Here is a 20931-nt window from a genome sequence, read left to right on the forward strand (position 1 = left end):
ATTGTCATGGAAATTAGGGGGCATGTTAACACATCATTTACCTGTCAGTTTAAAGAACAAGGGACACCCATGCTAACCTAGAAATAAAAAACACATATATAAGTACATACATACTACTTCTACTTACATAACAGATGTATTGTTCTATCCACGTAATGATTCCTGTGAATTTTATAAAGGAAAAGCAGAAAATCCTATTCTAGGCAGTGGCCAACTTGCCAAGCTAATGCTGACATCATATCCTCCCTGACTCTTGTTTCCCCCCCTCTCTTCTCTTGCTAATTGTGTATTCATTAGCTGCCCTCCTCCCAGAGTCTTCAGACACTCCCACTGCGGTGTATACTAGGAACTGCACTGTCTTTTTTTTTTTTATTTACACATCCATTCACTGAGTCACCTCAGCCTTGCTTGTAAACACAAGTAATCAGAGGGTGTTTCTGATAAGCAGTAAGATAGGGAAATAAATGGAAGAGAAGGAATATATTATAGATAAAAAGAACCCCCAGCATTCAACTGTTTGGCACTAGGGTCAGTGCTCCTAAAGTAAGTGATAACTACAAACAATAACAGCAAAAAAAGTTTTGCAAGTTTTGAATGCAGGATTAGCATCTTTATCACTTAATACACTCAGACCAGTTGCTGTTGATTTTAAATTATTGCGACAATACCGCTTTAAGACCTGCTTGTGTTTTAGTATCGTTCCTATTCAGGCTGTCTAATTAGAAAAGAATAGTAGAAATAAAACCCAAATATTTACTGGATTTTTTTTTATATAAGGCATTCCTATAATTATACTTTCCATAGGTTGCTAAATAATCAAATACACCTCCGCCCCCCCCCCCCCCCCCCCCAAAAAAAAAGAAAACCTCTTCCAAAGACTATCCTAACTTATCGAAGACAATTAAAGACTACTATTATTTATTTACTGCATGCTTACTGCTGAAATACCTCATGTTTTACCTCACTTTATGCATTTACCTCATGTTTTACCTCATGTTTTACTTCATGTTCGGAAATAGAGAAAAATATTTCAGAGTTGCTAAAAAATGAGGAAACTACCTCATGAGGTAATTTACCTACAAAAAAAATATTTACCTCACATAGCTACCAGAATTTAGCCATTATCTCGAAATAGGTAATGCGTGCCAGGGCATCTTCTAACAGCATATATCGTTATGCTGCCTAATGCAGCTATGCAGAGCAGTGCAGGGAGCTTCTTTATATTTACCTGTCCCCGGTGGCTGGATGGGCTTCTTGGCTCCTCCCTGCACCAGTGGCGCTGCTCCCCTGGCACCATCTTCTGAGTTCTGATTACATGACGTGATCGTAGCCCACGGTATGGTGACAGCGTTGCAGCGCCACCCGGTGGTGGAAGAGTCCCTTCCATTACCCCTCTCCCACCACCGGGCGGCGCAGCAGCATCCCAGGGCCACCACCTGCTATGGAACGTCTGCAGAAGACCGGGTGAGATCAACTGGGTGGGACACAGAGACTTCTAGGGGCTGGAAGATGGTAAGTAAAGATACATTCATTTTTTTTTTGCCACATTTAACATAGTGTGGATTCTAAACTGCAACAATGACAGTCTGATGATGCAATGTTATAAAAAAGACTGTGACTGAAAATCAAAATAACTCTTCTTTGCTACTAATGCAATAATTGTATTTATTATCCGTACTACAGATACAGATCATTATCTCATAAGTTTATTTTCGCTTCAGATTTGTTTTAAAGTGTACCTGAGAGGAGACATCTGAGTTTCTATACTTACCTGGGGCTTCCATAAAGGACTTACCAGGCGAAATTACTAAAAAAAGTAAATTACCTGCCTCATCTTTTAAGGCACGGAGGACGCCGTCCGCGCCCTCAGTGCCGATCTGCCGGGTCCCCCCGCTCATTAGCCCCCCCGGGCCGGCTGCCGACCCCACGGCCCGGGTCGGGCGCTCCTGCCTCTCGCAACATGGCCGCTTCCTCTGGCCGCGGCTGCGCAGTCCGCCTGGCCGGGAGTGCGGCTGCGCAGCTCTAGGACCAACCCCCCTGATCCACGCTACGTAGCTACATAGTAATTTCGCCTCGTAAGTCCTTTAAGGCCGCTCATCCCCAGCTGTCTCCGCCTGGCCGGGAGTGCGGCTGCGCAGCTCTAGGGCCAACCTCCCTGATCCACGCTACGTAGCTACGTAGTAATTTCGCCTCGTAAGTCCTTTAAGGCCGCTCATCCCCAGCTGTCTCCCTGGGTGACTCCTGTCCCCTGCAGTACGGCCCTGTAGCCAGGCTGTCCCTGTTGCGCTCCCATAGCTGAGAGCATACTGTGCTTGCGCAGTACTACCGTATAGGGGCAGAACACTCCTGGGGTCGGCAGCACAAGAGGGCAGTGATCCTGGCCGGGCTGTGCATGGCAAAGAAGCGTGACTCAGCCTTGCTTATAGGGCCGTACTGCAGGGGTCAGAAACCACCCAGGGAGACGGCAAGAGACTGAGCAGCCTCATGAGGGCATAAAGGGATACTTAAGCCATGGATTCAAAATAAAAAATCAGTTTTACTCACCTGGGGCTTCTACCAGCCCCCTGCAGCTGTCCCGTGCCCTCGCCTTCACTCGTGGATCCTCCTGTCCCCCGCCGCCAGCTAGTTTTGTTTTCGCTGACAGGCTTACTGCGCCTGCACAGGCCTGGCCACGCTTCTCCTTCTCGTTCCTGTCCGCAATATCTGCCTGCACAGGACTATTGTGGAATGCAAAGAAGGCTACACGTGGCCAGGCCTAGCTGGCAGCGGGGGGGACAGGAGGATGCGAGGGCACAAGATGGCTGCAGGGGCCGGTTAGAAGTCCGAGGTGAGGAAAACTGATTTTTTTTTTTAAATCAATGGCTTAAAGGAAACCAGAGATGAACACTTTGGCACAAAATAAACATTTCCCCCGATAGATTTTACAAAACAAATATGGCTGGATGGTGTAATGGTTAAGGGCTCTGCCTCTGACACAGGAGACCAGGGTTCGAATCTCGGCTCTGCCTGTTCAGTAAGCCAGCACCTAATTCAGTAGGAGACCTTTGGCAAGTCTCCCTAACACTGCTACTGCCTATAGAGCGCGCCCTAGTTGCTGCTGCTCTGGCGCTTTGAGTCCGCCAGGAGAAAAGCGCGATATAAATGTTATTTGTCTTGTATACCTGGTATTTTCGCCGCTCTGGTGTGCCGTGTTTTTTTTTTTTTGTTTTTTTTGTTTTTTACAAAAATTCCATGCAAAAGAGTTCATCAGAAAAAGATATTATTTAGTGGGCTGTGTGCAAAATGAAATCACCATTTCTAGAAACCTCTTATGACTAACAAATATAGATTAAAAATAAAACTTTTTCAATATACCCTTACATTAGCAGCTCCTCCCATCTCATCACAGCTCTTTGTGATGCTGCAAATATACAGAACAGGAAAGCCGAGCCAGAAGGGGGCATGTTTGGGCTTGAAAAGACCTCAGAGAAGACACTCAGTTATGATTCCTGAGCAAAGCTAGACCGAATGCTGAGTCAGGGATTTTATCAGGGCTGATAACAGGCTGAGCAGTGAAGGATTAAAAACAGAGAGCAGGGTAGGTGTTTTCTCTAATCTTCCCACTGATATATATGGTAAAATACATGAGGGTGCTCTGTCTCTGGTTCACTTTAACTATCCCTTTAAGGAAGCTTCAGGTAAGTATAGAACCTCCGATGTCTCATCTCAGATACACTTTTTTTTAGAAAAAAATTCCCGCCTTTATACTGTATAACGCAAACTCAGAAATCCATAAGTCTTTGTTAATGTCGTCATAAAACAGTGGGAGGATGCTAGTCTCAGGTTTCATTCCTCTGGACACACAGATATGCATCCCCCATGTTGGGTACAGTTCAGGGAACAGCCTTCTATAGGGATGCTTTTTACGTAGTACTTTCATGGATACGGGAAGTGGACTTGTATGATTAATTCTGTTTTTCCCCTTTTAACTTTCTGCCTTATTTTTTGCCTACCTCCTGAGATTAGTCATAACAGCAGCACCATTAACACGTTTTCTGGGAACTGCATATTCTGCCGCGGCCTCTCGCCTCCGCTAACATTAATTAAGAGCGGCCGGACTTGGAAATGACCCTTAAACTGTACATGCTTTCTCATTTATTTTTTGGATCCCAGTTAAATGACAACATATATTACATCTGACAAGTGGCATCTATTTTGCTTTTATTGTCTCATTGAAGCCTTTTTCCCCTCCCTCCTGTGTCATCCTATTTACAGCTGGTGCAAGCTCACTGCTTTTGTGAAAATAACGTAAAATGGTAGGAAAGAGGCTGCAAACTGCTTTTTAATACATTGGGAAAACTGGGAGATGTCTGCTCACTCACACAGACATTTATTAGAACGGAGCTGCAGTCATTGTCTGGAGTGGCTGCATTCTGCAGTACTTAAAGAGGAACTCCAGTGAAAATAATCAAAAAGTGCTTAATTTTTACAATAATTATGTATACATTATTTAGTCAGTGTTTGCCCATTGTAAAAGCTTTCCTCTCCCTGATTTACATTCTGACATTTGTCACATGGTGACATTTTTACTGCTGGCAGGTGATGTCAGTGGAAGGAGATATTGTTTGGTTTTTTTGGCAGTTGGAAACAGCTGTAAACAGCTATTTCCCACAATGCAACGAAGTTCAAAGATCGGAAACTGCCAGGAGTTCCATGGTCCTCACAGTTTTCTGTGGGAGGGATTTCACCACAATATCAGCCGTACAGCGCCCCTTGATGATCAGTTTGTGAAAAGGAATAGATTTCTCATGTAAAAGGGGGTATCAGCTACTGATTGGGATGAAGTTCAATTCTTGGTCACGGTTTCTCTTTAAGGAATAATTGTATGTAAAACACACAAATATTTCTGCTACTCTAGTCTCCACAGACATCTTGTAGCTTGAATCCTTGGGCAAGACTCCCTAACACCGCTACTGCCTAGTGCACATGCCCTAGTGGCCGCAGCTCAAGCGCAAGCCAGGAGAAAAGCACAATATAAATGTTATTTGTCTTATCACACACACTTAACAGACAAGTTTGGCAGATAGTTGGTAGGTTTGTATGAACCTTAAATAGAAGTGGTCCAATCAATGAGATGCTAATTACATTGACTTGATATAGAGCTGATCCAAATTAAGGTAGCACTGCACAAAACAAAGTTTGCATCAATTCCAAATGTTTAGGATCTTGTTTAGGATCTTGTTTAGTAGTGTTGGTGTTTTAATACAGGATACTAAATGATTAAATTCTGTACACCTGAATTCTCCCCAAAGCACTTCAGCACCATTCCGTACCAAACAAGCAGCACAGTGGTTAGCACTCTTGCCTTGCAGCGCTGGGTCCCCGGTACAAATCCCAGCCAGGGCACTATCTGCATGGAGTTTGTATGTTCTCACCGTGTCTGGGTGGGTTTTTTAAGAGCACTCCGGTATCCTCCCACTTCCAAAAAACATACACATAATTGGCTTCCACCTCCATTGGCCCTGGACTATGATACATACAGCACACCATACATACTTAGCCATATGACTATGGTAGGGATATTAGATTGGGAGCCCCTCTGAGGAACAGTTAGGCTGCATTTCCACTTGTGCGGTGCGAATCGCCGCGGTAAAAATTCGCATGCGGATGCGAAATTCGCATGCGGGTCCATGCGAATTTTCATGCGAATTCGCATGGATGACGGTGTATGCGAATTTAACCATGGCAGTGCTGGTGTGCTTTTCCATTGTTTCTATGCGAATTCGCATAAATATTCGCATGCCCAAACCTCATGCGAATTTCCTATTAAATACATTGTATGCGATTCGCATAGCGGTATGCGGAATGCGAATTCTGATGGCTCTGCCATGCAAATTTTTTCTGCACAGAAAAACGCAAAGGAATCCTGACAAGTTTAAACAGTCCCATTCACTTGTATTGCTATGCGAATTTGCATGCGAAAAACGCATGCGAATTCGCGATAGTGGAAATGAGCCCTTAGAGCTAGAAGGGGGATGTATCGGAAACATCTGAAGCCCATGTAAGGGAACGATGTGCAGCCAGGAAAATCTGGTTTAAAGTCTGCATCTTTCTTATAGCAGTGTTCTCCCCAAGCTCTTTTAGCCGGGTGCTCCACCCGGCTAGTTTTGAGGAGCACCCGGCTGTCATCGGCTCACCTCTTCCTATGCTGTAAGCAGAGTTGCTCACAGAAGCACTGGCCCTGCATTCTCATCTTGCCCCACTCGGCTACTTTTTCATGCCACCCAGCTACTATTTCATGCCACCCGGCTGGAAAAAAATTCTGTGGAGAACACTGTTATAGGATAATAATGTAAAACATTTGCTTTGAAAAGAGTTTATGCTTAGAACTTGTACACTATACTATACAGTTTTTTTTTGTTTGTTTTTTTAATCCGCCTTCCTGGTTGAGTGAACAGAGGTGTAATAGGAGATAAGTTAGGCTAATGTCAAGGACAAGTGTTAGCTGTGCCTTTGTTGAAGGAACGGTTGGCAATGATGAGTGGAACGTCAGGGGATTGGAATATGTTTGAAGTTTTGCATGTGTCTGTAAATGGATTTTATTTGGGAAATTGTATTCTTCTTGCTTTGGTATGTAAATGAGGAAGCATAACAGCATGAACTAAATTAAACATTACCTTTGCATTATCCTTCTTGTTGAAGTTTGAGGTTAGCAACTAGGGCTTGGGGATGGTGGAGTTGAGGTGGCTACATATGTAATGCCTGGTACACCATGCAATTTTCTGACAGGTTTACTGTCGGAACGATTTTTTAAACGATTTTTCATAGAAGTGAGGGAACAATCGATCGAAAAATCGTTCAGAAATCAAATCTGATATGTTGAAAATGATCGATCTCACAGTAAATCAGTCAGAAAATTGCATTGTGTGTACCCAGCATAATGCCTGATACACACCATGTAATTTCTCTTCAAATAGATGAGTCAAAACGATTATTTCTGACTGGTCTGATCTGCTTTTTGATAGTTTTTTTTCTGATTTTGTATAGAAGGGATGAGAAAACTGATCTGAAAAATGATCAGAAATCAGATCGGACCTGTAGGAAATAATCAATTCAACCAGTCTGATGGGAAATTGCATAGTGTGTACCAGGCAATAGAGGGTAGCAGGGTGTGCAAGTGATGATTGTGCTAGTGGTGTGTATATTTTCAGTCGTAAGACCTGTACACATACTATATTAAAGTTGGCTGATAATCCAAGGTGTGTTCAGCAGCCCCAGACCACCACTTAGCCACAAATACCTTTTTTTTTCTCAGCGCTTGCCCCGCCACCCCACATTGCAACACAGAACGCTTGGTTGACCTGCAGGCAAACTATGCATCTGTACAGTCTCAGCCCAGCAATGTCACCCAATTGGGTCCTGATCCCCAGTGTCCTCCCCTTGCTTTTAGTCGGGTGCTCCACCTGGCTAATTTTGGGGAGCACCCGGCTGTCATCGGCTCGCCTCCTCATCCTCCTATGCTGTGAGCAGAGTTGCGCTGGCCCTGCATTTGATTATCGCGCCCCACCTAGCTACTTTTTCATACCACCCAGCTGGAAATTCCGGGAAGAACACTGCTAATCCCCATTGGGCGATAGCCATCTAGCCTGTGTCTAGCCTTTAGCTCGGCCTACTATACAAACGTGTGCCTGCAGAGGAAATGATTAGCATTGATTGAGGAAGGAGCATGGTACCTCTAACCACATTAGCTCAGATGGTGGAAACACTAGTGACCAAAACAGTTTCTAACACACGGATCATTCACCCTCTTGGAGTGGCGTACCTATGAAATCACAGCCGGGAGATTTGGGCGCAGGATACAGCCGAAACATGGCTTAACCTGCTCCTGCAGAAGTCCCGGCTGCGTTAATTATTATTTTCTCTTCCAGGTCCACGTGGATGGTAGGTAATGATGTAATTTGGCTTCCAGTTATTGCTCACTGTATGCCGCCATAGCCGTAATACCTATTACGCAAATCTCCTGCGCTGTTATTATAGCGCTTGCTTGGAGCATATACTCCTCAGAATCATGCAGTAAAACACACTGCTGCACTGGCCATTTATGTGATTGGCCAGCTCAGGAATCAGCTTTGTACTTGTTCACATTTTTTGCCACATTTTAAAATCTTTCAGCTCCCATTCATTGATCTAAGTCCCCGGTAGAAGAATCAACAGCTTCTTATCAGAAGCCGCTGTCTTTATGGAAAAGAAAAAGATCACGTCCTTATACTTCCTGTAAGCGAGAGTGCTCGCTTACAGGATGGAAAAACTGTGGCCATCTTGTGGCCAAATAATAAAACTACATGCACATACCTTTTTCTCGCAAAAAAACACAATAAATTACATTTAAATTGAACTGTTTACCTCCCACACCCAAAAAATACCCAAATACATTTTTTAACTAAAATAAATAAAACAATTTAAAATAAAAAAAAAACCCCAGGGAACTTTTTTTTTTTTTTTAATATGCATGTCAAGAGGGGTACACATGGAGCAGGTAGTCCTTGGTTAACGTACGAGATAGGGGACTGTAGGTTTGTTTGTTAACCTGAATCTGTTCTTAAGTCGGAACAATGTGCTATCTCTGTCCCCTGTACTTCTTCAGTGCCCCCCTGTGCCTTCAGTGTCCCTCTCTGTGTCATAGCTGCCCATGCGAAACTGAAAAAGTGCACCTTTATTTCCAGATAAAATATTGGCGCCATACATTGTGATAGGGACATTTTTTGGGTGGCGGAAAAACAAGATATAGATCAATTCATTGTGATAATCAGTGATGGTTATTGGCGAATGAATGGGAGGTGAAAATTGCTCGGATGCGTAAGGTGAAAAATACCCGCGGTCTGAAATGTTTAACATTGAGGCTGAATTGCCTCAGAAATCGGCAAAAATGCTGCAGGACCCGCGTTTGCATTTAGGGAAAAAAAAAATTGCTCTGGTGTGCACCAGTTCATTGACTAACATTAGCCAAGCGGTTTTCAACCCGCAAGCATTTTCTAAAACGCTCAGAACCTCTCTTGGTGTGCACCCAGCCCTTGGAAACGTAAAAAGGCGTACCATATGTACGGTCTTTCTCTTTCTCTCTCTGCCTGCTTGTTTCACACCGCTGCTTCACTAAGTAGTAAAGCAAAGATCAGTTCTGCAGACAGTTTTAAAACATTTTTTCATTTTTTGTGAAAGGAATATTCAACATAATTAGCTTTGGCAACTGTGTCAAATCAGGGGGACGGTGGGGGGAGGCTGAAGCAATACAATAGTCTTGTTATAGTAAACGCTAATATAGTAAACCTCTGGCTATAATAAATCCTATCCTCAGCTCCCTGACCAGGGGCGTAACTACAAATCATGGGTCCCCCAGCAAGACTTTTATTGGGGCCCCTTCATGTCACAACCCTGCCCTTTGTGACCCTCACTTCATAGGGGCCCATCATACAAGGGTCATGAAACAAGTGTGCCTGTGAGGATTTTCACACCCATAACGTGTAGCCACAAAGACACCTGCTCTGAGGTATCCGAGAAAAGGAAGGTTAGTAGGTGGGGCACCCCACACCTCTGAGCCCCCCTGCCGTTGCAGGGGCTGCTCCCCCCCCCCCCAGTCCCAACCATATGTGAATGTATAATGTATGTCTAATCCGGATATAGTACTTGGCCAGGTCCCGTGGAGTTTACTATAAAGGGATTCTGCAGTATACGGCTCCCCTCCACTGTTTATTGCACAGCACACGTGTGCAGAGGCTTGTGCTGGGAATAAAGTATGGATTGGATGTCACAAGGCACTGAACAAAGGCCTGTCATTTTCATATCTTCTCACATGTCCAAAGATTATTGCTTTATATGATGTCATTAATAACTCAACAGGAAGACAGCACAATCTTCAGTGATTCCTAGTTTATCTCCCATGAGCAGACTGGTTTCCTATCTCCCTTTATTTCACTCCGCCAAATTTATACTCATGTCTTTTCCTCCGTTAAATGCCCTTATCTCTGCCAACTGGATGAAAACCTAATCACCTTCTACAAAGAGTGCGTGGATTTAAAAAGTTGCTATTTATCTCCCAAGCTGCAAAACAAAATGCTGCAAAATCTCCCCAGTGCTGTGATGCAATTTAAATTAGTTTCCCGCTGAGTACTTCTGTGAATGAATTTGTGTGGGGCCGTCTTGGTCCCTGTTCATGTGCTGTTACTACAGTGTATGTTATAATATAATCAGGCCCGGATTTACCTTACAGGAGCCTATAGGCACAGATGTCCGAATACCGTAGACTTTGTCCTCCATGATCCTACAAACACCCATCAAACCGCATTGCAAGTATGCTGGCTGTCCCAGCTGTCACTTTTCCCTTCCTTCCCTTGCCTGTTATAGGTAGCTTCAGGTGCCGCTTAGTATTAGGTAGCCTGAGGTACCCGCAATATTAAGTAGCTAGAGGTGCCCCCTAGTATTAGGTAGGGTAGAAATACCCGTATTAAGTAGCTAGAGGAACCGCAGTATTAAGTTGTTAGAGGTACCCCTGACTGAAGGGAAATCTTGTCAGTAGAATGCCGAGAGCCGGTGAGTAATCTCTCATTTACACTCTCATCAGGACTCTTCATAGGGAAGGAGGGAGAGAGGCGCCTTGGGGAGAGGTGTGAGCCGCCTTTCCATCATCAGGTGCCTGTAGTGCCTTATGGTAAATCCGGCCCTGATTGTACACAGGTAATCCCTGACTTACGAACACCCGACTTGCGGATGACCCGCTGATACGAACGGCATGGATTCTGTGTTTCCATGGGAACAGGTCAAAAACAAAATTCAAATTGGACTTTTGAAGGGTTTTTGAAAAAAATAATTTAAAAAATTAAAAGAAAAAAACGGCTTTTAAACTTGTATAAGCAGGCACAGAGGGCAGATGTGACACGGAGGTGGACACTGGAGGCTCAGGGGGGCACAGAGGAGGTACAGGGGTCAGAGATGGCACAGTGTTGTGACTGAAGGACACATTCAGGTTAAGAACGAACATACAGTCCCTATCTCATTCGTTAACCAGGGACTACCTGTCTAACAGTTGTGTGAGGGGAAAAATTGAGTGAAACGGCCATTAAAAGAAACCTGAAGTGAGGTATAAGGAGGCTGCCATATTTTCTTCTTTTAAGTCGTACCAGTTGCCTGGCAGTCATGCTGATATGTCATGCATTAGTATCTGTATTTCACACCTGAAACAATCAGGGAAATCCAGTCAAACTTAAGTCAGAGCACTTTATTTTTGTGCTTGTTCTACAACAAGAAGCATTGAGGCAGTTCTGCTGATCCTCAGCCTCTAATACTTTTAGATTTAGAGATTCAACAAGCGTGCTGATGTTTCTGACTGAAGTCTGACAGAATTGGTGGCATGCTTGTTTCAGGTGAGTGATTAAGTCAGATTTATCAAAGAGTGTCTGAGACAAAATATTGGTAGGTTTTTAGAAATCCATGGAGAACTGTCTCAGACATCTTAAGAAATCATTACATAGTGCAGATTCCTTCTAATACTGTTGTAGAATAGGAGGAGCTAGAAAGGTCTCTCGGACAGTGCAGTTTGTGAGGGCAATTGCTGTTGCTGAGGTAACCAACACAACTGCTGTATTGATAGCAGCAGGCTCTGAGGAGGAATTCAGCAGGGGGGAGGAGCACCACACAAATCATGCCTAGCCTGCACTCTGCAATCATGTCTAGCCTGCAGTTCTACATCTGTAGAACTGCTATCAAGCACTTCTTAATCTGCGCCAGTTTAGGGATGGATTTGCACTTTTCTTAACTGTAGTGCAGCTCTAGAAATTCATGCTAAACTGCCACTATTACCTAGGATTTAAGAAGGTTCTTCTTATGCAGAACGGTTCTCCCTGCAAGTTAGAAGATTAAGAAGAAAAAACTGTCGGTAATGCGTTGAGAAATCTCCCCCAGTCACTGCTGCAGCCAAAGAGAACAGCAAAGGCTGCCAGGCAACTGGTATTGTTTAAAAGGAAATAAATAGGGCAGCTTTCATACCCCTCACACTTCAGGTTCCCATTAAAGGCTTATTTTTAAATGTCTGTGATATGGCTATTTTTCATTTCCTTTTACAGGATCAGAGTACAGAAAGTGATATTCATGACATAATAGTCATGCTGATTCCTGTTATACGTTGATTTACATTGTGCCAGTATTGGGACAGGCTGTTGCACAGAGAGTGCAGTGCTTTGAAGTTCAAATAATAATTGGACCAGTGGCCTTCCCTCAAGGTTACCAGGCAATTTATTTTATACACACACACGATTCCGGTCAATCAAAATAATTTCTCCAGATCAGATTGGGTGACCGTTTCAGTCATCACTGCACAGACATGATACTTGGCAGACAGCTCCTCACTGTGCTAACTTAACCAAAGAATTCCCCCACAACCTGTGGCATAGCTAAGGAACGATGGGCCCCGGTGCAAGTTTTACATGCCCCCCCCAGCATTCTACACACTGATATGGCACACCAAAACCTGCCAAGGATAATTGGTGTTAGAGGTGCGAGATGGGGAACAGCTTGTTAATGATGATCATTCAAAGCATTTATAGAAGTGATTATTACAAGCACAGGACCAATAAAGAGCTAATACTGCAGTTGAGGGAGGGCCCAAGGGCCCTGGTGCATTAGAGACCTCTGCAGCCCCCTATTGCTTTGCTACATCACTGCCCACAACTGAAAATTGTGAGCAATGACGATCTAAAGGCTGTATAAGATCAAGACTAACGTCCGATACAGTGTTTGGTGCAATATGAGTCCATTCTGGACCCTGCAGATGGGTCACTCAGTTGTGTATTGAACTTTGGGACACTGCTGGGACCTGTAGCTGTGTACCCCATTCACCAAGTCTGCACTCTGATTCCAGCACTCTTGGGACTAGATAGTATAAAACACAAGCAAAATGTCACCCTACATCTTATAGTACTGTACGTTCCGTGCATTTGCTTTCTTCCATTCAGCAGCTATAGGTTAACCGTGTCATACCAGCTAGTTATTGGTCAGTTTAATAATGTCTTGAAATATATAGAAGACACTAGTTGCATTGTAATAATCTGATTAAGTATTTGGTTGAAATGTAAAGATTTAGCCTGTTTGTCTATTACTTTATTGTTGCATTTTTAAAGTCTCTGTATAGCTTTCTTTTTATGTTTGGCTTTTTGTAACATGAGCTTTAATTACTTCTGCCAAGTCTCCTCGTACCACATGAGGTTAATTACTGTCAAGCAGATTTTCTCGGCAGAAGGGTCCAAATGAGAATCTTTTGAAAGACCCGCCCCCTCACATGGAAGAATCGCTTTCATGCTCATTTTTGGAAAGAAATGAAAAGTTCCCCTATTCCTCAGTGTAAATTGTCAGAGGAACAAAGCCGTTTTATGCCATCTGCTGGACTCTAAGATGTTCCTAACTTTTGTGCCACAGATGGTTTGGCTTTGCAAGTCCAAGGCTGTAACCAAGGACTAGTTTTTCAGAGGTACATCCTGGCCTCGATAATTTATCTTGTAGCCCTTCTACAAGGCAAACTTCATACAGATATCACAAATTCAATTCTATCAAACAGCCGCATATATGGTAAATTTAGTTTTGCACTTTGTTTCTTGCCAGAGTAGACCGGTATGTGTTAAAGTGTAAATATGGGGAGTTACCAGCGGCACGAAAAGGCAAAATTTGGTTCTGTGGGAACAAATAAAAAATGTTTTTCCAAAACTACCTTGTAGTTTTTGAGAGTTTATTTTAAAGAAAAAAATGTTTAACTTGTTGTTTTGCTGTGGCACACTATACTACATAGCGAGTTCCGAGTTCTGCATTCACATCTTATACATTTTAAAGCAAACCTGTGATCCAGCGCTGGGACGCTCGGGAAGTTTGTGTCCGCACTCTCGTCTATAAATGAGCGCAGCCGCACATAACCAAAATCAACATTTCAATCATCACTAGGACAGGAGTCACAGTAGGGCAAAAGGAAGCACAAAGGAGGGCAGCGGTGACAGTGGGAGCAGAGGTGGCACTGAGAACGGGGTGACAGAGGTGGCACAGATGGGGACACTGAGAGAATGGGGTGACAGAGGTGATAGTGGGGACTGGGGAAGCACAGAGGGGTACAGTGAGAGAACAGGGGGACAGAGGTGACACAGTGGGGAGGCACGGAGGGGGACAGTGAGAGAACAGGGGGACAGAGGTGACTGTGGGGAGGCACAGATGGGGACACTGAGAGAACAGGGGGACAGAGGTGACACAGTGGGGAGGCACAGAGGGGGACAGTGAGAGAACAGGGGGACAGAGGTGACTGTGGGGAGGCACAGATGGGGACACTGAGAGAACAGGGGGACATAGGTGACACAGTGGAAAGGCACAGATTGGGACACTGAAGGCACAGAGGAGGTACAGGGACAGAGATGGCACAGTGTTTCGACTTATGGACAGATTCAAGTTAAGAACAAACCTACAGTCCTTATCTTGTTTAACCGAGGGCTACCTGTACAGTCCAAGGATTTTCCCTTTCAGTTTGGAATGCTTCGAGCAGCCAGTCAGACACCTTTATGTGCTGTACAATACTCTGGTTCCTCCATGCTTTTTATATAGAATCATTCTATCCATATAAAGCAGTTGGTAATCATTCCACTGTGCTGTTTACTAAAAAGTATTAATTCCTGCTTTTATAATTCAATAGAATACGTGTCAAGTAAATAGAACTTGACCTGATGGTGTCCTGTTGTTTTCTCGGCTGGTTTTGTCATATTTTAATGCCTTTGCTTTCTTTTTGGCTGCAAAACCACAAAATGTCTCACTGGAAATTGCACTGTAACGGCACAGATGAGAAAATCATGTGCTCCCAGTTTAGAGTCTGTGCAGTTCTGTAAGCCCTGCCCTGCAATGTGCACAAGCTACACAAGGGGGCTCTGGATAGCATCCAGCTCTTTAGTTATGTGTTCAGTTTAGAAGCCAACCACAGCACTGGGAGGGGAGGAAGAGCTGCAGAGATGATCTCTCCTAGAATCCAGACACTGGCTGACTCCCATGTACTTCTGTCACTCATTGTGGCTGAGTTATAGAGAGAACTTGAGAATAAATAGTGTTTATGTACTTCTGCTTAAGTCAGTTCAGTGGAATTTAAAATTGGCCTCAAACCGCTAATACATATTTCCTTCACTTTTTTAAGCCCAATCTGGCATGTCACCGTCCGTTTGTAAATTAAAAGCTGTTACTCCAGTACTGATAGTAGACTAGCTGCAGTGTGTGTTGGCTCCTGTATGAACAATTCACTTCTGTGATGGTACTTTCCTTCTCTCTTGTATCTTTAGATTCTTTGCGGTTGATTCACAGACAGCGCAAGGCAATATTATCGATACTACCGGCAGTGTGTACCGTGAGTTACGGTGTTAGCGTGACATGTGGTACTCAAATAGCGTGAGCGTTGCTATGTTAATGAGCATTAATAACAGTAACGCTTATTAGGTACATGTGTTACTGTAGCAATGCTTGTGCTACTTGAATACTGTAGGTTGCGCTAATAGCGTATCTCGCAGTACACGCTGCCGGTAGTGCGCAGCAATATTACCACACTTTTGTGCATTGACCACTTTGTTGCTTTATGCCTGTAGGTCTTTCACCATATACTAAATACAGACTATTGACCTTGTGATGAACTATTTCAAGTCTGAGGAAGGCTTCATAGCCGAAAGCTTACTCCTTTCCTTCTAACTGGAATACAGAAAGAGACACAGAGAGCCCACTATAGTAGAGTATGTACAGGCAATATGGGTGTGACAAAGTATACGATGTTAATACTCACAAACCAGGGTTACCTTCCAAGCAACCACTGTAAAGGCAGGTGGGGAGATAAGACCTTTCCCCGCTCAGGATTAAGAAGTCACGCACTGTAGATTAGAAAAAAGGGGGGCAACACCCCTCCACCAAGGGTGGACTTAGAACATGTACAGGCAAACAGAGGCGCCAAAAGGATAAAGGACGATATGTTTAAAAATCGGGGGAGGCCAAGGTGGATTTCCCTCCTCCAAGTAGACACCACAAACTGTTGATAAAGTTCAGCCAAATAAATATTCGCATACTCCAGAAAGTGGGTTTCACAGGATTATCCCGCTTCCTCAGGCTATGGACGGAGCATAAAACTCCTGTAGGTCTAGTACAAAGCAAAGCGCCTCTGTCCTTTTCTTCTAAGTTAGCCAATAAATGGTATCAGCCTGATTCAAAACCTCTTTCTATTCCAGATGACTAAGGGCCTGTTCATACTATGCGCGTTCCTAGCCGTTTTCAGGGAACGTGTACGGGTACCAAAAACGCATAGAAACTGCTCCTAATGCTTTTGAATGGGCTAGTTCACATGTATGCGTATGAGACGCATACGTTTCTTATCCGCATTGCTGCACGCAGTTCTGTGCGTCACGCATAGAAACGGACGCAATGAAAGTCTATGGACGCGTATCAAAAACGCGTACTATTGCGTTTTTAGCGTACGTTTCCCTCTGCGGTTCCCATAAGCCTTTTTTCCCCCTGGGTCACGTGTGTGTGCAAAACGCAATAGAAAACGCATTAGAACGCAAGAAAAACGCATGCGTTTTTCAACTTGTGTTTCTTTGATTTTATACGCGTGCTTCATACACGGACAGTCTGAACAGGCCCTAACACCGTTCAATACTCCACTGCTGCTACTTCTAAAATGATAAAACTAAGTAATTGGAGGGGAGATTTTGACATATTTCCCCTTTAACCTCCTGCCTCCTCCTTTTTGATGATTGTGGTTACAATTTCACACACACCTGTCACAAAAAACCCCACATGGTACCCCACGCCCCAGTTCACCGCACAGAATAATAGTTAGATGGCGTTTGTCCACCCTGAAGGCTGGTGACCTTATTACATTACTCCTTATCAGAGTTCCATCTCTGTTCCCTCAGAGTGACGGTGTGTTTCCAGTCTGGCCAATCTCCCTGACAATTTGTGTGGTGTCCTGGAATGCTGTATGCCCAGGCGTATTACCGTATATGACAAACTTCACTTGCCTTTCCAGCCTGCTCTTTGTCTTTCCATAATTTTCTCCTTACAAGAAAAAATGATCGCATTAGAGCAATTTTGACTAGTTTGTGTGTCCAGCTGCTTCTTCTCATGCTCTGCTGTAGTGTATGTGACAGTGCAATTATTTCAGGGAGGCAGGCTGCAATGATACTTGTAAAAGTCTATTACCTCGCTGGATGATTGGAGGGGGACTAATCAGTGTTAACATTTCAGGGATTTAAACCTGTTGCTATGGCGTTGTGCGGCTTTGATGAGGTATCTGTTTATAGAATGTCAATACTCCGCCAATTGGCAGGTGGAATCATAGATTGGTTGAGTGGTTTTTAATTGGGATTAAAAATGCCCATGCCGCACTTGTGGATGGGGAAATGTGTGAGGGCCCATTCAGTACGCGAGCTGCATCTTAAAGTGGATCTGAACTCAGAACTCTTTCTGCTATAAAAGATAAGTAACAGCATAATAACCTTTAAAGAAAAATATTTGTTACAGCTGATACAAATCCTGCAATATTTCTGCAGTGGATCTACTTCCTGCTTTCATGGAATCAGACTTCACATCCTGTGTTTACCATTAGCTGCTCTGCCGAGGCAGCCAGCTAACACTGCTAAGAGATCAAATTACAATGGTGATTAGTCACAGATAAGGAGAATTAGACATGCTATATACATACAGGGTGCATTTCTATGTTTTCCTTCTGTCCTGTGCAAGAGTTTAGGTCCACTTTAATGTCGTGACCAGCTGTCCCATATTTTCCTGCATATGAAATCTGAATGAAAAATCAATGTCAATCCTGTAGTAGCTGGGGGACCCCATCAAGATGTTGCACTATGGTTCCCTAATTAGTAGTTGCACCTTTATGTGACTGGTCCATTTTTGTAACGTTTTTGTTTGTAATACAGGTGTGCAAGATGTGGCAGTGCTTGATGTACACCTGAAATGAGTGAGGTATGGAGGCTGCCATATTTATTTCCTGTTAAATAATACCAGTTGCCTGGCAGACCTCTTTAGCTGCAGTAGTGCCCGAATCACACACTTGAAACAAGCTTGTGGCTAATGCAGCTAAACATCTGACCTGCATGCTTGTTCAGGGGCTATGCCTAAAGCCAGGTACACACTTTCAATTAGGATTGCTCAATCACTAACCAATTGTACCACCTCCATTAAGTATGAGTGTTTACCAACACAATCTGCTCAGTGTTCAATATCTGTCGACTCTCATACCACATGGAGGTGGAAAAATTAGTCAGTGATTGGCCAATATTAATTCAAAAGGCGTATTAGGCTTAAAGTGGATCTGAGGTGAACTTTTACACATTGCATAATTGTGTTCCTTTCCTATTGTTTATAGGGCATTCCTCAAGCCAAATACTTTTTTATTTTTGTTTTAATACTCTAATTCCCTATAAATTAAACAAGCCACACCCACAAGTTTTCAGAGAGCCTTGGCAGTAGCAAGGGCTCATGGGAGCTTAGTCTGGGCAGGAGGAGGGGGAGGTGTTACTAGCCAGAGATTTCAGAGGCAGAGGGGAGGAGGGGGGATTACCGTAGGTTTTTTTCACAGGCTGAGTGCTTAAGATGCATATAAGCCTGCCTCTTTGTAATGTTTACAAACATGTATCACAGCAATAAATAATCATATTCTATTAAAACTGTTTGCAGCTAGATTTGCTGTGTAAACTATCTAAACTTTAGAGAAGGTATATAGACAAGTTACTTGTTAGTTTTTCATCTCGTATCCGCTTTAATAGTATTAGAGGCAGAGGATCAGCAGGAGAGCCATGCAATCTGCATTATAGATCAGCCTCTACATCCTTCTAAGTTTAGCTGTGCTTGAACACATAACCATGAACAAAAATGAATGTGCTGCTGGCGTGACATGTAATGTGTAACATGTTATTGTTACTGGTTTCCTTGCTTGTGGCTTCTCCTGAAGAAAATGTTTCCATGTTTTCCGAGTTGTGTTTGCCTCTCCATGAAACTGACAGGTGGTATTTTCTTTCATCAACAGCTTGTAGCGATCTATGAAGAACAAGACCCACATCATGGGGGAGATGGCACCAGCGCCAGCTCCACTGGTACTCAGAGCCCGGAGATATTTGGCAGTGAGCTTGGAACGAACAGCATGTCAGCCTTTCAGCCCTACCAGGCAACAAGTGAAATCGAGGTCACCCCGTCAGTCCTGCGAGCAAGTAAGTGGCATGACCAGCGCTGCTCAGCGCACGCCCATCCATACTGCTGGAACGCACCCAGTAACTGAGAGGAGGAGACTGGCTGCAACACGTTCCTGTTAAACAGGGCAAAAATAGCTGCCTGGACATTACTGCAATAAGAACTTATTTATACATCCAAATAAATTCTATATTTAGTTATATTTGCTGCACAAAAATGGATTGAAAGTTAACATTTTAAGCCTTAACGACAATAAAATATTAAGGCTCATACACACGCTCAACAAAAGCCTTTTAAATGTACGATTATCAAACAATTTGACGAAGTTGGACGATTTTTGTCAAGTAAAAAATGTGCAAACGACAAAGCCAGTGGCGTAGCTAAGGAGCTGTGGGCCCCGATGCAAGTTGGGGCCCCCCAAGCACTCTATACATAACAATTGATACGGCGCACCAAAACCTGCCAATGGCAACTACAGTGTCAGAGGTGCAAGAATGGGGTGGGGAACAGCTTGTTAATGATTACCACTGTCCAAAGTATCTATAGTAGTGATTATTATGAGTACAGGACCTATAGAGGGCTAATACTGAAGTTGACGGAGGGCCCCTCTGCCCCAAGGGCTCCGATGTGGTCCCAACCTCTGCACCCCCTATTGCTACGCCTGATAAGAGGCGTCCAACGACTGATAAGGCGCAGCTCAAGTCAATCCAGCTGTTGGATTGACTTGACGAACGACTGAGAGAAGTTGTGTCCAACATGGCAATGTGTACAGAAGTCTGCTATGACTTTTCAACGACTTCCGTTACTATTTAGAGCATATTGGTCGTTCACCAGTTGAGTTACAATATGTAAATTTGTAGTTGTTTGTCAAGTCGTTCTGTATATATAATAGTTGTTTGCGCGCCAAGACGTATCTTTCCAACTTTTTTAAATGTAGTAATTTGTAAAGTTGTTTATAGTAAGACTTTTGAGCGTGAGGCACTGTAGAATAGCAGAATGCAGTAAATGATTGAGGATACTCACTTTTATGGTAATTTTCTGGGTTTCAGCATCAGATCGCTTCCTTATGCCCAGGGTCGGATTTACAGCTCAGGAGCCTGTAGGCACATAAGCTTGGGTGCCCTAAACGTTGCCCCTTAACACAGGCCACACCCCTCAATCATGTTCCCCTTTTCCTATTAGAGTGTCCTTGAGACAAAACGTGTGTCATGTTTAAGGCCTCGTTCACATCTGCTGCGCTGAGAAACGTGTGAAAGGGCATGGTAAAAAACACATGCACTTGTGCGCGTTTCTGTGTGTTGCGCTGTGCCTCTTTAAGGCACCTTTTGCTTAATGTAGAAGTAGCAGTTGTCAATAAAGCTTTGTTTTTCTATGTAAATTTTTTTTTTCCAAATAGGAGTAACAAACGCATGCGCTTCAAAGCGATTGTACGCACTTCTATGCGCTTAAAAAGAGCACCCATTCACTTGCATTAATGTGCGCTTTACAGCTCAACGCACAGAAATGCATGCAACCCTACGCCAAGTAATAGGACAGAGGGCTGCCTGTATCTACGCACCAGACATGGGAGATGGGGTGGGTGGGGAAGGCCGGAGCTGGAGACATCGCAGGGAAGGGAGAACAGCAGCGCCTCTCTGCATCAGGAGGTGGTTATTTGGGGAGGGGAGCTACCTTTGCCACATAAGTTCGGCTGTAGGCAAATGCCTACAG

The 20931-nt window shown here is 43.8% G+C and overlaps 1 protein-coding gene across 27 annotated transcripts in view; it reads left to right on the plus strand.

Annotated features, from left to right (window-relative positions):
- The window catches only part of PARD3 (par-3 family cell polarity regulator), a 771876-nt gene that overhangs the window by 231746 nt on the left and 519199 nt on the right, over positions 1-20931 (plus strand). For all 27 annotated transcript variants that reach the window (XM_068235737.1, XM_068235760.1, XM_068235761.1 and 24 more), the window contains one exon: positions 19061-19241. In XM_068235737.1, coding sequence (XP_068091838.1) covers positions 19061-19241 — 181 coding nt within the window. The remainder of the gene's footprint in view (positions 1-19060; positions 19242-20931) is intronic.

The sequence above is a fragment of the Hyperolius riggenbachi genome, chromosome 5 (assembly GCF_040937935.1).
Source record: "Hyperolius riggenbachi isolate aHypRig1 chromosome 5, aHypRig1.pri, whole genome shotgun sequence".
NCBI classification, from domain to species: domain Eukaryota; kingdom Metazoa; phylum Chordata; class Amphibia; order Anura; family Hyperoliidae; genus Hyperolius; species Hyperolius riggenbachi.